This window comes from Lucilia cuprina, chromosome 3, assembly GCF_022045245.1.
Source record: "Lucilia cuprina isolate Lc7/37 chromosome 3, ASM2204524v1, whole genome shotgun sequence".
Taxonomy (NCBI): domain Eukaryota; kingdom Metazoa; phylum Arthropoda; class Insecta; order Diptera; family Calliphoridae; genus Lucilia; species Lucilia cuprina.
In genome coordinates this window covers 47,750,644-47,764,971 of record NC_060951.1, presented here as the reverse complement: position 1 = coordinate 47,764,971, position 14,328 = coordinate 47,750,644, and the positions used below count along the sequence as shown (strand labels likewise).

The following is a 14,328-nucleotide window of genomic DNA, read 5'->3' as shown; positions in this document are numbered from 1 at the left end:
TACACTTAAAGATTCCAAAAAACAATTTATAAGTGCATATTTTCAATAAAAATCAAGTAGTAAGATGTTAAAGGTTTGTTGTATTATATTCCACAACTCAAATATCAAATATCATAGGATTGTATAGTGGTGCTGCTGAACATGTGTCGGTATACATCAACTTCCATGGTCACCTAGATTTTTCTGTAAATGTCACAGTAAATTTAAAGTGCAGCAGATAAAACTCTTCAACTAAAATACACCTACTTTAAATTAAAATTTTGAAATTGCTAAAACAAATAGCTGTTTTGTATATGTACAGTAAATCTACTGTACTAAATGGTGTATTAGTGTTGGTAATAATAACTACAACAGACCACCACCATTATTTTACCAACTATATAGTAGCTAATGTGGCTCTTGCTGCTGTTGTTGGAGTTTTTTTATAAGTTGACGTTCAGTGACCGATAAATAAATAAATAAATACCACAAATTATCATAATAATTGTGGTCTACTATAATTTTGAATGTGTTGTTGTATGCTATTGTATCGAAACTACATGTCATTTTCAGTATTTATATAAATTTACTATTAAAAATACTTGTAATTTTCATTTTGTTTTTAGTTTGTTTTGTATTTAGGTTTAAAAGCGGTTAATTTGTATGAGTAGAAATTAATGGATTTGATAACTAAATTATTTACAACAAAAAGAAACCCATAACACTATAAATACACCTGTTGATTTAGAAACAAACTAAAATTTTACAAAAAGAAAATATTGGTTTTTGTGTAGAAATTAACTATTGAATTCATTTGAGCTTTAACATAAAGTACATTGACCTAAAATATTTTACTATATCTAAATTACTGAGCAGTAGTAGATTTTTGTACCACAGAAATATTATTATTTTTATTTCATTGTATTTGAATTTTCATTAAAAATCTATGTTAATTATGATATAATTATTTTTGCGTGTGGCTCTTAACAATGCGAAATACTTAAATTGTAGAATTTTAAATTTGTTTAATGTTTTTAGAAATTAAAGATTTTAGATAAAATTAGAAATGTCTTACTTAATAAAAAAGGGTTGCCTTGTCTTTGTTTCAAAATTGGATTGAACATTTAATCAAATTTACCTGAATAGAATATTTCTTAAAAATTTTCTATAAAAGGAAAATTTCTTAAAATCTTTCTATAAAAAAAATTCTTAAAAATTTTTTATAATAAAAACTTCCCAGAAAATTTATTTAAAAAAAATTTATAAAAAAAATGATTATTAATTTTCCTTTGATCCACCGAAATGGCGGCAACCCTAAGTCAATTGTATCTGCAGTTTGTTAAGTGAATTGTTCTAGTTGGAAAAGATTATTTGCAATATCCATTTCAATTTTGATTATCTAATTAATTTATCTATAAAAAAAACTATTTGTTTATTAGTTTTGGTTTGAAATAATTATTTTCTTTGTTTTGATTTTACTATTCCAAACAAAATATGTTTTTATCATATCAATTTATTTATTTATTCATTATTACATTTGTGTGCTGGGTGTATTTATTTGTTTAAATTTTCAACAAACTGCGTTTATCTGCTGTTTTACGTCTTATTGACCTTGTATATATTTGTTGTTATTGTAAGTTTTTTTTATGAAAATTTTTAATTAAATTTTAAAATTTCCATAAATTTTAAGATAATTTCTGGTTGGTGTAATTTCTGATTAATTAAAACATTTGTTTGGGAAAAATTTGATTTTTGTTGCTTAACAAATAAAAAACCAAGCAAATTATAATATTTGAAATATATTTGTAAATAATTAAACCAATGCTGGGAATGAAGGTTAATATGTATATAAAATGTGTAAAAAATATGGAAATTTTGGAAAATATCTTGTAGTTCTCGGATTCGCCCAACTATATGAACACTTTATTTCTTCTAAAAACTGAATTTTAAAGAAATGCTTTATTTAAATAGTATAAGTACGTATATAAAATTTGTTAATATTTTTTAATGGTTTTTTGTAATATTATCTTACTCTAACCTACTCTCAAGATCTTCATATCAGAAATTTATCTAAATCAAAGTTAGAAAATAATGTTCCCATAAAAGTAGTTTTGCTACTCACTGTTCTACATGTTAATTTTTTACAAATTCTCATACAACTTTGCTTTATTATTTTAAAGTTCACGTCAAATTATCATCTAATAAGTCTGGGAAAAAATCTCAAACTAAATTTCTAAACACACAGCTTTCATAAGGTAAATACAAACACAACAAATAGAAATAAATAAAAAACTTCTTTAACCATAAGTGAACAATGTTACACCACTGTTTTGTCTATTTAAATTCTACCCATACAAAAATTTCACATGTATTTTATAATACAACAAAAATCTGATGCTTTTAAAATAAAATTATACCTTATTTTTACACTACTTACTGACATTTAAATCGACAACATTTACACATACCAACAGATACATAAAATAACTTTTGAATTAAAAAAAGAAAAAAAAGCAACATAAATATGTTGTATTACAAAGAATACAACAATGCATAAATAAGTAATGTTTATTACACTACATATATATAACAATAAAAATAATCATAACAATAATCATCATAAAAAAGAACAATGTCATAATTATCTAAAGTAATGTGATATAACTGCAATATCATGCTGATCATAATTATCACCATCATCCATCAGTTGCGGTACGACGTCGATCATAGTACGAATGTGGATGAAGGAGGGTATGGTTTACTGGTTGGTTGTCTAAAAGAATGTTTTGAAAATGTGTTTTTTTCTACAGATATTTTCCACTTAATGTTTTATTAAGTACATAAACAAATAAAAAACATTGTTTTTTTATGATGTGATAAATTTTTTCCGTGATAAATGTATTCACTCTTGTATCTTATTTATGTCTAGGTTAAATATCTGCCTACTGTTTTCTTCTTCGTCTTTAAAGTTGTAGATTCTTAGAATGTTGTTGATGTTGTAATTCTTGCATTTACTTATTATTATATTTTTTTGTTATTTTGGTATGTGTAACACAAAAATGTTAAGTGTTTATTTTAACAATAAATCTACTTTTTTTCTTTTGTTTTGTAAAAAAAGTTATCTTTAGAACGATATCTTTAATGGTATAACTGTAAATTCTGAGATGTACAACCTGTTGAAGTTCTGTTCTAGTTCTGTTCTAGTTCTGTTCTAGTTCTGTTCTAGTTCTGTTCTAGTTCTGTTCTAGTTCTGTTCTAGTTCTGTTCTAGTTCTGTTCTAGTTCTGTTCTAGTTCTGTTCTAGTTCTGTTCTAGTTCTGTTCTAGTTCTGTTCTAGTTCTGTTCTAGTTCTGTTCTAGTTCTGTTCTAGTTCTGTTCTAGTTCTGTTCTAGTTCTGTTCTAGTTCTGTTCTAGTCTGTTCTAGTTCTGTACTAGTTCTGTTCTAGTTCTGTTCTAGTTCTGTTCAAGTTCTGTTCAAGTTTTGTTCTAGTTCTGTTCTAGTTCTGTTCTAGTGCTGATCTAGTTCTATTCTAATTCTCTTCGAGTTGTGATCTAGTTAATATAAGATTTTTTTTTTAGTTGAAAATGTGTAAAAATATTTATTTCTAATTGTCCCACATCTTCCATTTTTAATATATTGTAACGGTTTTTATTTCACTTCAAAATGAAAATATTAATTTAACTTTGTGTTTAAAATTTGCTTTCTTTGCAGGTTTGAACCGTATTTATACGAACGAATCAAAGTATACACGCTAAACATTCACAACATTGTAATTAACTCAGATATTTTTAATGTCCGCAAAACATCAAAAATTGCAAAAAAACTGCGTATAAAAAACCGAAATTAAATATACAATAACAGATTCAGTTTACAAGCATAAATCGAACAAAAAATTCAAAAAAGTAAAATAAAACAGCGTATAACAAACGGAAAAACTTAAAATCCTATAACTAGTAAATAAAAAAGTAAAAAATGTATTTTACACCCACAATATTTATAGTAAAGCTACTGGTGGCAATGCAAGTGTTAATGACACTTGATATGCCCTTGAGCACAACGATGGCATTGCCTGTTACATCGAAGCCCATCGAAAGTACAGTGGAAAATTTGGCATGGCAGGCCTGGATTGAATTACCACCGGAACAAAAACAACAAGTAAAATCACGTAAAGTTACACCAAAATCAATATTTACTTTGCCATTACGAGTGGAGTGTCCGGAGGGACACAAACAGGTGGACACTAAATGTATACCCATCGTTATTGGTTCCAATGATGTATTGATAGATTTGAATGCATTGGGTCTGTTGGTGGGAAATACCCAAACCGATGAGCTCTACGATTACGATGATGTGGGAGAAGAAATGGGTAGCCCTCTACCTTATGGAAGTGAAATGCAAATTGGGGAAGCAGAAAAATCTGTAGAAGGCATAACGGTTGAATTGAAGCCACCCTCGAAAGATGAACCTTTAAAATTTAATATATTTGAAAATAAATTCAATATATTTCATGAAGAACCATTGGAGGACTATTCATCAATATCAAATGAAGGTGTACAAAGCTCGGAAAAGCAACAAAATTTTACATTGACTACTCCCCAGACAACGAACAAAACTACCAATGCTCAAGCCAACATAACAGCCATTAATGATTTGGTTAGTGAAGCATCAAATATTTCTGAAAATAGTTTTGAAATTTACATGCAGCGCGAGAAAGGTTCCTCTTTGTCCACTGATAATGTAGCTCATGAAACTTATACTTTGACAACTTTGGCCGATGATCCAGACTTTAGGATCGAAGCCATTTCATTGCCAGCTGCTGGTTTTGAAATTCTAAAACCCAATAAGCTGTCGATAGTACAAAATGATAGTTCCATACAACTGGTCACTTCTATAATGGATACAGACACTACAACAAGCAATGATGATCATGACAGAAAGGTAGAAAATGATTTGCAGACATTATTACAAACTGAATCTTTTTTGCCCATGTTGCAACAGGCGACTGCTACATCATTGCAAGACACGAATGTGGCTACAGCAGAAAATTCTTCACTTACTACAATTTCTTCTCAAGAACCCAGTGAAAGTTCCCTAGACACTCTAAGCCTCAATGTGGAGAATGAAGAAATGACGACTTTACCCAATGTAATGGAACAAGATGTGGAAGTGAAAGATAAACAGGAATACACAAGAAGTGTTACCCGAAATCCATTAATAAGCAATGATAGTGATAGTAATGTTGATGATAATGCCAATAATGATGACGTTAAAGATACAACCTTGGAATCCGTAACGAATGATGAACCTTTAGAAACCACAACACCAATACAATTGGATGACACAACTATAATTGAAACATCTTCGTCTTTGTCTACCACACCAGCAACACAAGTTGAACTTAAAGAATTGCTGTTGCAACAAGAACAAGCTCAAAAGGATTTTGAAGAATTACAGCGAATGCGCAAAGGCCAAAAAGATCAACAACATGTTGTGTTAAAGAAATCGAAAGTAGAACCGGTTGAGGTGTTGTCCACAACAACAGAAGCAGCAACTACAACAACTGTTACTAACCTGCCAACTGAAACCGAAACAAAAACAAAAACACAAGATGAATTTGTAACAAAAACACCAGAAACAGCAGTGACACCGTTACTTACAGTCCATAATGAAAAAGATAATAATGACCGGTTTTACTACCAACATTTTGCCAAACAAGACAGCGAAGAAATACAGCGCTCTGGCAGTGTTACAACAACAATAGAGGCAACAGAAGCAGCAGCAGCAACTAAGGCTACAGAAATTGAAACAATTCCATTATCAAGTGAAATTGATCTGACCGAAGAATTACGTTTAATTAACGAGTTAGTGAAGGGCATACGACCAGCTACCACCTTAACAACAATCAAATCAATGCAAGCAACAATTACAACAACAGAAAACCCTACAACCAAAACAATATTGCCTGATAAAATTCAGTCAAGTAGCTCTTCTGTTTCTCTGAGTGAAAGTTCAACAATGGCAACTAAACCTACTCCATCAACTTTACAAATATGGTCTAAAATAATGCCACTATTAACATCAACAACTCCCAAAAGTTCTTCACATGAAAATTTTAAAACGACCAAAAGCTCAACTTTAAGCACACAAGAAGTTTCGAATGATATACAAATAAGTGAATCAACGCCTTCCTCTTCTATGCGCAGCAATAGAAATAGTAAAATCATTAGAATAAATGGTTTTAACAGTATTTCAACTGGAAAAGACCCTACCACTTCTACATCCACAACAACAGAGGAAACAACAACAATTAAAGATTTTTCCGCCAGCGGTAAAAGTGAAAATCTAGAATCTTCTACTGAGAGTAACACTTATCAACCCTACTGGTGGCTGCCGGTGGCCTGGCGTTTAGATAAACCTATAAGCAGTGAAAAACAAGTGGAAAAAGAACAAGAGGTAAAATCCGAAGAACAACCTTTGTTATTACGATTTTGGTCAGCATATCATGCTCCCAAATCAAGTTAAACTATAGTTTGAATTTTGTTTTTTAGTATAAATGTTTGAAGGGAAAACTAAAAAAACACCTCAAAAGTATTAAATAAAAAACTTTAAAGTTTTATTTAGTCAATGATGGGTGAAAAAGGTTTTAAAGCTTTCGGGTCCAGATATACCATTGTTGTCAGCATCATTGAAACGTTAACAAGAAAGTATTAACGTTTTTAATGGACTGCAAAGTATAATTTAACGTTGAACACCTTTTATATAATTGGGTTTTAAATAATTAAAAAAAAAAACAAAGTTCTTTTCAATATTTTTGGTAATGTTTTCAAAAATTTTGCAAAAGGTTTAATAAACGGTTGTTTTGTTTTACTTTGGTTAAAGCTAAAGTTTGTAAAATAATTTTACTCAATCAAAAGCTTTTAAACAGTATTAACTAAATGCAGAGTATGAAGTTTTGTCTTTTTTTGAGCAGTAAGTACAGACACTTTGTTTACTATTATGGTTAATATTTTGAAGTTGTGGCTGTTTTATATTTTTTTAAAAATCAGCATTTTTTATGCAAAAATAAATTTTTACTTATTATTTTCATAGCTTTTTTCTGTTATATTCAACTTTGTTGTGATTTTTAAAGGCTTTTATTATAAACTTAACTGTTTATTATTTCAAAAGCTTAAACAAGATTATAAACTTTTGATATTTAGGAATGCCGTGTCATGTTAAAATTCAAACACGATTTGAAATGACAGTTTTAATTAAATAAGAGCTTAATTACTTTTTACAAATTTTAGATTCCTTTACACTTTGCAGGAATAAAATGTTCTAATATATTTTCTAAAAAGCTTTTTTAAACTGAATTTCTTATTCTTTTTTTCTGTGCTTTTTATTCAAAAAGCTTATATTTACATCCTGAAATTCTAAGAGTTTTTAACCTTTGATCCCATCATCTTACGCCGTCATATACATATTTTAAAGCATACCTTTAAATTATCGATATTATATTTACTTATGAGATTTTAATAAAATTTATGCCTTTTTTCTAAAATCCACCCAAACATTACAACAGGAAGTTAAAGAAAATTTAAATAAATTTTTGTATTACAATTTGTTATTATTTTTTGTGTTAATAATAATTTTAAGTTGTTGTTGTTTGTACATATAATTTGTTTTATAAAATGTTAGAAGAACTGAGGAGAACAAAAAATCGAAAAAGGGTTACACTAAATACGTGAGACCAGTAGCAATATTTACTTGTGATTTACAAAAAACCTTAAATAAGTAAAAACAAAACTATAAAAAAATTTTAATCCCAAATATTATTAAATAAGTATTTATACGAAAAAAAATCAATATTAAGTGTAAAAAGTATAATATTTCCATTTAATTGTCTTTATTAGAGTGTAGTTAAAACATTAATATATGTAAACATTATTTTGTAGTTTGTAAAAATATTTATCATATTATTTTATAATTTTTATAAGTACCTTTTATATTCAATGTTTTATGTACAAAAATTTTAAGATTATTAATTAAGTCAACTCTTTTATAAATATTTTTTTTTTAATATTAAAATTTCAATAATAAAAAGAATCTCTTTAAAAATACTTTAAAATTTAAAAAAAAACTTGCCTAACTAATAATTTTATTCAAAATAAAATAACAAACTTTAACATTCATATACAAGAAAATAATAACATAAATATGTGTAACTCAATTAAAATTGTGTTATTGTTACTACTTATTATGCTGTAACTTTCCCCCAATTATAAAGTTGTCTTTAAAGCTATACATTCTTTATTGTAATTTGATTATCATTTTTAACTATTATTTTAAAAGTTTTTATTAAATTAATAAAAAGAAGTTCTCAGTAATCTGTGTACATACTTATATAGGAAGTAAAAATTAGAATTCTCCTTGTATTTATTGTTTATATTATGTTTTCTTAATATAAATTAATATACTAAATGTAAATGTTAATAATATACATAAAAATAAATTACGAATATTATTTTTTTAACAAAAATCTAAACAAAAGTAACAATAAAAAACTCGTAATGTTTTTAGAAAAATATAAAAATATTGTTTTATTCTAAAGACGAAGTTTGTGGCCTTTTTAAACACACTAATCTATACCAAATTTATTCACGTAGTTTGAAGTAAAAAGCGTTTAAACATTAGCTATACATAACATTCAACCTAACGTTTTTGAATGGAAATTTAATGAAATAATATTATGGCCTTTCCAGCGATACCAATATCTTTAAAATATCTTCAGTCTTCAGTTCATAAGACAGACACAAAACTTATTTTCGCAAATTTAACGCTTAGCTCCAACGAGTTGCAAGCAGTTTAAAAGTTTCACCTTTGAGAAAAAGTATAGTTTATGGCCTTTCAATCGATACCAATATCTTTAAAATATCTTCAGTCGTTTAGAATTCATGAACGTTTAAACATAAGACAGACATATCACTTACTCTCAGCGTTTTCGGATGAAAACTATTAGTATTACTCTTGCTATAACTCCTAAACGGATAAAGGTATGCCCACCATATTTATACTTGTTAGAATCGTATGGATCTCAGCTTTCCAACAAAATAAGATTTGTTGAAATATTTCTTACAGGTTACTGTAAAACTGCTGCGAAAAGTAGAGTTAAAGACCTTTTCAGGGACACCAATATCTTTAAAATCGACCTACCCCTTTAGGAGTAATAACATTTTAAACATTGTCATTGGTGGATTTCAACCTACTACTCAGTTCTGTTCTCCTAGTACCAGAAAATTTTTCGGAGAATATTTTAACATGGACACGCTGCGCAATTTCAAGGCTTTGACATGACCACTATTCGGTTTGACCTCTTGTAACTCCAAGTACTCTTGAGGGATGCCCATAATATTGGTACTCGTTGGAAGCGTATGGAATTCGGCTTTCTAATAAACGAACTTTTATTAAAATATCTGCATTAGGTTCCAAGTTAAAGAAGAGTTCTTAAAGTTCCCATTTTTGACACTTAATTTGGAGTTTAATAAAAAATTTCAACTTGCTTAGAAAGTAGAGTTCGAGGCCTTTTCAAAGATACTAATATCTCCCAAATATATTCATGTAGTTAGAAGTTATAAGCGTTTAAACATTAGACAGACATAACACTCACGCTAAGCGTTTTTGAACAGAAACTGTTCCAATTAACTTGGTATAACTCCTAAACGGCTCGATGGAAGTCCATCATATTGGTACTCGTTAGAAGGGTATGGAACTCATCTTTCCAATAAAATAATCTTTGCTGAAGTAATTCTTACAGCTTACTAGTTATAACTGATTTTCGCATATTTAACGCTTAGCTCCAACGAGTTGCAAGCAGTTTAAAAGTTTCACCTTTGAGAAAAAGTATAGTTTATGGCCTTTCTATCGATACCAATATCTTTAAAATATCTTCAGTCGTTTAGAATTCATGAACGTTTAAACATAAGACAGACATATCACTTACTCTCAGCGTTTTCGGATGAAAACTATTAGTATTGCTCTTGCTATAACTCCTAAACGGATAAAGGTATGCCCACCATATTTATACTTGTTAGAATCGTATGGATCTCAGCTTTCCAACAAAATAAGATTTGTTGAAATATTTCTTACAGGTTACGTGCTATAACATAATGTTGTATATTTCACGCTTAGCTCCCAAGATTTGTAAGCGTTTAAAAAATTTCAAACTGCTGCGAAAAGTAGAGTTAAAGACCTTTTCAGGGACACCAATATCTTTAAAATCGACCTACCCCTTTAGGAGTAATAACATTTTAAACATTGTCATTGGTGGATTTCAACCTACTACTCAGTTTTTTCTCCTAGTACCAGAAAATTTTTCGGAGAATATTTTAACATGGACACGCTGCGCAATTTCAAGGCTTTGACATGACCACTATTCGGTTTGACCTCTTGTAACTCCAAGTACTCTTGAGGGATGCCCATAATATTGGTACTCGTTGGAAGCGTATGGAATTCGGCTTTCTAATAAACGAACTTTTATTGAAATATCTGCATTAGGTTCCAGTTAAAGAAGAGTTCCTAAAGTTCCCATTTTTGACACTTAATTTGAAGTTAGATAAACTTGCTTAGAAAGTAGAGTTCGAGGCCTTTCCAAAGATACTAATATCTCCCAAATATGTTCATGTAGTTTGAAGTTATAAGCGTTTAAACATTAGATAAGACATAACACTCACGCTAAGCGTTTTTGGAAAGAAACTGTTCGAATTAACTTGGTATAACTCCTAAACGGCTCGATGGAAGTCCATCATATTTGTAAGCGTTTAAAAAATTTCGACCTACCCCTTTAGGAGTAATAACATTTTTAACCTTGTCATTGGTGGATTTCAACCTACTACTTACTCCTAGTACCAGAAAATTTTTCGGAGAATACTTTAACATGCCCATAATATTGGTACTCGTTAGAAGCGTAATGAATTCGGCTTTCTAATAAACGAACCTTTATCAAAATATCTGCATTAGGTTCCAAGTTAAAGAGAGTATTACTCCTGCTAAAACTCCTTAGCGGATAAAGGTATGTCCACCATATTTATACTTGTTAGAATCGTATGGATCTCAGCTTTCCAACAAAATAAGATTTGTTAAAATATTTCTTACAGGTTACGTGCTATAACATAATGTTGTATATTTCACGCTTAGCTCCCAAGATTTGTAAGCGTTTAAAAAATTTCAAACTGCTGCGAAAAGTAGAGTTAAAGATCTAATTCTAATAATTGCAAATAACAAGCGTTTGTGAGTAAATTATTTTTATCAAAGGTTTATAAATAAAAGTTCATACAAAATTGTCCTGTTAACCTTTGATAAATGCTTATGAATAAGGCAGAATAAATGGTTGTAAAATTAAAAATACTCACACATTCTTGCAGCCCTTAAATTGTAAGATTTCTACTAAATTAATTTATAATTGAAACAAGAATTTAACAATCAAGAGTAATCCTAATCATGTCCGATAGAATATTGTGTTGTAATCCTTATTGCCTGTTTAGCTCTATATCAAATCGTTATAAAGGCTTTAACGAAATACCTAACAACACCTACATTTATTTATTTTTTTTTTTCTGGCTTTGTTTTATAACGTGTGTATGTATGCATATACAATCACATACAATTGCAAGTATGTGTGTATGTGAAAAAAGGACTCTCGCCCAAAAATATTTATGTTAAGTGTTATTTGGTACATAATTGTGGTGTAGAAGCATTAACGGTGTTAAGGCAAATAAATATAGATATATAGATTTTATATATCTTGGAGAGTTTATTCTTAAATTTACACATACGGATTCAAGTTCTCATATGTTACCCAGCAGTTCGACAAGGAGTCTGGGTACACGTAAAAACAGTGAGTTACATTAATATGTGCTTGTATATATTGGGTTATTCATCACCAACGTGCACTTCGTACACTAAATCGAGGACAATCGGCAATTTACTGTACATTAAGTCAACAAGTCAGGGGACACTTGAAAAAAATATTCAATTAGGGGGGAGAGAAAAAGGAAAAACTTTGTCAGATTTTGTCTGACTGCAAAGATAATGAATAGTTAAATGTTAAACAAAAATAAGCAGGGAAAAAATTACATTGAAAAGTAATGAGTTAAAAAGTTATTAAAACCTCAGTAATATGTATAACAAATTCTGTTTTTTAGAGTTATATATGAGTAACTATAAATTCCAAAATTTAAAAGTCAGATTCTATCGCAGTACCGGTTATTAAGCACTACAGCAATTCTTATCCTTTAGACTACATACTTGGAGACACTCTCATCTCTTTTGTGGGCTATAGGGTGATGATTAATTTCCTTGTAGGACATGCCCATGTTAAAAAGGTTAGTAATCTGGGTAGTCCGGTGGCTATGGTTCACCTTAAGTGTATGTTCGGAACTTTCCTCCAAACCGCTGGGTAGAAACTCTTACATACATACATATGTATATATTTAAGTTAAAAATAAAAACATGCACACCATCACTCTTACTTCCTGCAAGCAACTAATATTAAAGTAAAGTGTAATAATTATGATATTATTATTAGCTCAATATATTTTCCTCCGCGACATACTGTAACATGTTTAGATTATAATCGGTTTTTTGGTACACTGGGTCAAAGATTTATTGTTGGAGGTGATTTTAACGCTAAGCATCCATGGTGGGGATCACGACTTTCAAATCCAAAGGGAAAAGAATTGTATAAATGTTTAAGAAATAATAACTATTCAGTACTGTCCTCTGGATCCCCTACATATTGGCCATCAGACCCACGAAAACTTCCGGACTTGTTGGATTTTGCTGTCTATTCAGGGATACCAAGCAATCAATTGGAAATAAAAGATCTTGATGACCTAAGCTCCGATCATTCTCCTTTACTTATCAATTATAATACAAATGTAAATTTAAGGTCCTTTGATAACAACATAATAACATCACAAACTAACATCATCTATTTCTCTATCGGTTTTTAATCGCGTATTTAAATTAATGTTCTGATCAAGCCAGCGTTGGAATGACCCATAAGTTTACTTGCAATATTTTCCAAAATATTTGAAAAAATATTTCTGAGAAGATTGTTGCCAGTTCTAGAGAGAAAAAATATAATCCCAGATCATCAATTTGGGTTCCGACATAAACACGGAACCCCTGAACAATGTCATAGAATCGTGAATGTAATCACCGACGCCTTTGAAAACAAACGATATTGTTCTGCGATTTTTCTTGATATTCAACAAGCATTCGATAAAGTATGGCACGATGGATTACTTTTTAAAATAAAGAAAGTTCTACCAGCTCCATTCTATCTATTTTTTAAAAGCTATCTCTCTCAAAGACATTTTTACGTTAAATGTAAAGATGAAAGGTCAAGTATAAATGAAATCGAAGCAGGTATACCACAGGGCAGCGTACTAGGCCCAGTATTATATACAATTTTTACTGCAGATATTCCGATTACAGATGACGTGGTGGTAGCAACATATGCAGACGACACAGCAATAGCTGCAACAAGCCAATCTTCAACAGAAGCTTCGCTACTTATCCAAAATTATATCAACCATCTCGAAAAGTGGTTAACTAGGTGGAATATTAAAGTTAACTCTGAGAAATCCAAACACATAACATTTGCACTTAGAAGAGGAGACTGTCCAAGTGTAAATATATATGGAGAACAAATACCAAAAGAAAATACAGTAAAATATTTGGGAATGACCTTAGATAGAAGATTAACATGGAAACAACATATTAAATGTAAACATACTAATTTAAAGTTAAAAATTCGGAAATTGTATTGGTTACTGGGACCTAAATCAGAATTAAACTTAAATAACAAACTAAGAATCTATAAAGCTATCCTAAAACCAGTCTGGACCTACGGAATTATGTTATGGGGAACAGCAAGTAAATCGAACATCGATATTCTGGAAAGATACCAATCCAAAACACTTAGACTAATTACTTCTGCGCCGTGGTTTATATCAAACAAATGTATACGTAGAGATTTAAATATGCGCTCCGTAAAAGAAGAAATTCAAAGACTTAGTGAAAGCTACCTTCAAAGATTAAGTTACCATACAAATCCTCTTGCTGTTGCACTCTTAGATGACAGCATTGAAATCCGAAGACTGAAACGAGCACACATATTAGATTTACCATTTAGATGCTAATCTGAATATCTTGTACATATGTAAATTAATGTTAACTATTTTTATTGTATAAAGTTATGTAGTTCGTTGGAACTGCCTAACTCCTGTTATTTTACACTACCAAATTTGCTTATTATCTTGAATAGATAGATTGCAAATAAATAAAGAAACTAAAAAAAAAAAAAAA

At 29.7% G+C, this 14,328-nt stretch overlaps 2 protein-coding genes across 5 annotated transcripts in view; one reads left to right on the top strand and one right to left on the bottom strand.

Moving 5' to 3' along the window:
- The window catches only part of LOC111686745 (protein folded gastrulation), an 87,005-nt gene extending 79,238 nt beyond the window's left edge, over positions 1-7,767 (top strand). For both annotated transcript variants that reach the window (XM_046945549.1, XM_023449127.2), the window contains one exon: positions 3,691-7,767. In XM_046945549.1, the coding sequence (XP_046801505.1) occupies positions 3,952-6,501 (2,550 nt within the window). In that variant the 5' untranslated portion in view covers positions 3,691-3,951 and the 3' untranslated portion in view covers positions 6,502-7,767. The remainder of the gene's footprint in view (positions 1-3,690) is intronic.
- LOC111686939 overlaps positions 1-14,328 on the bottom strand; it is a 360,960-nt gene that overhangs the window by 130,329 nt on the left and 216,303 nt on the right. The window lies entirely within an intron of this gene.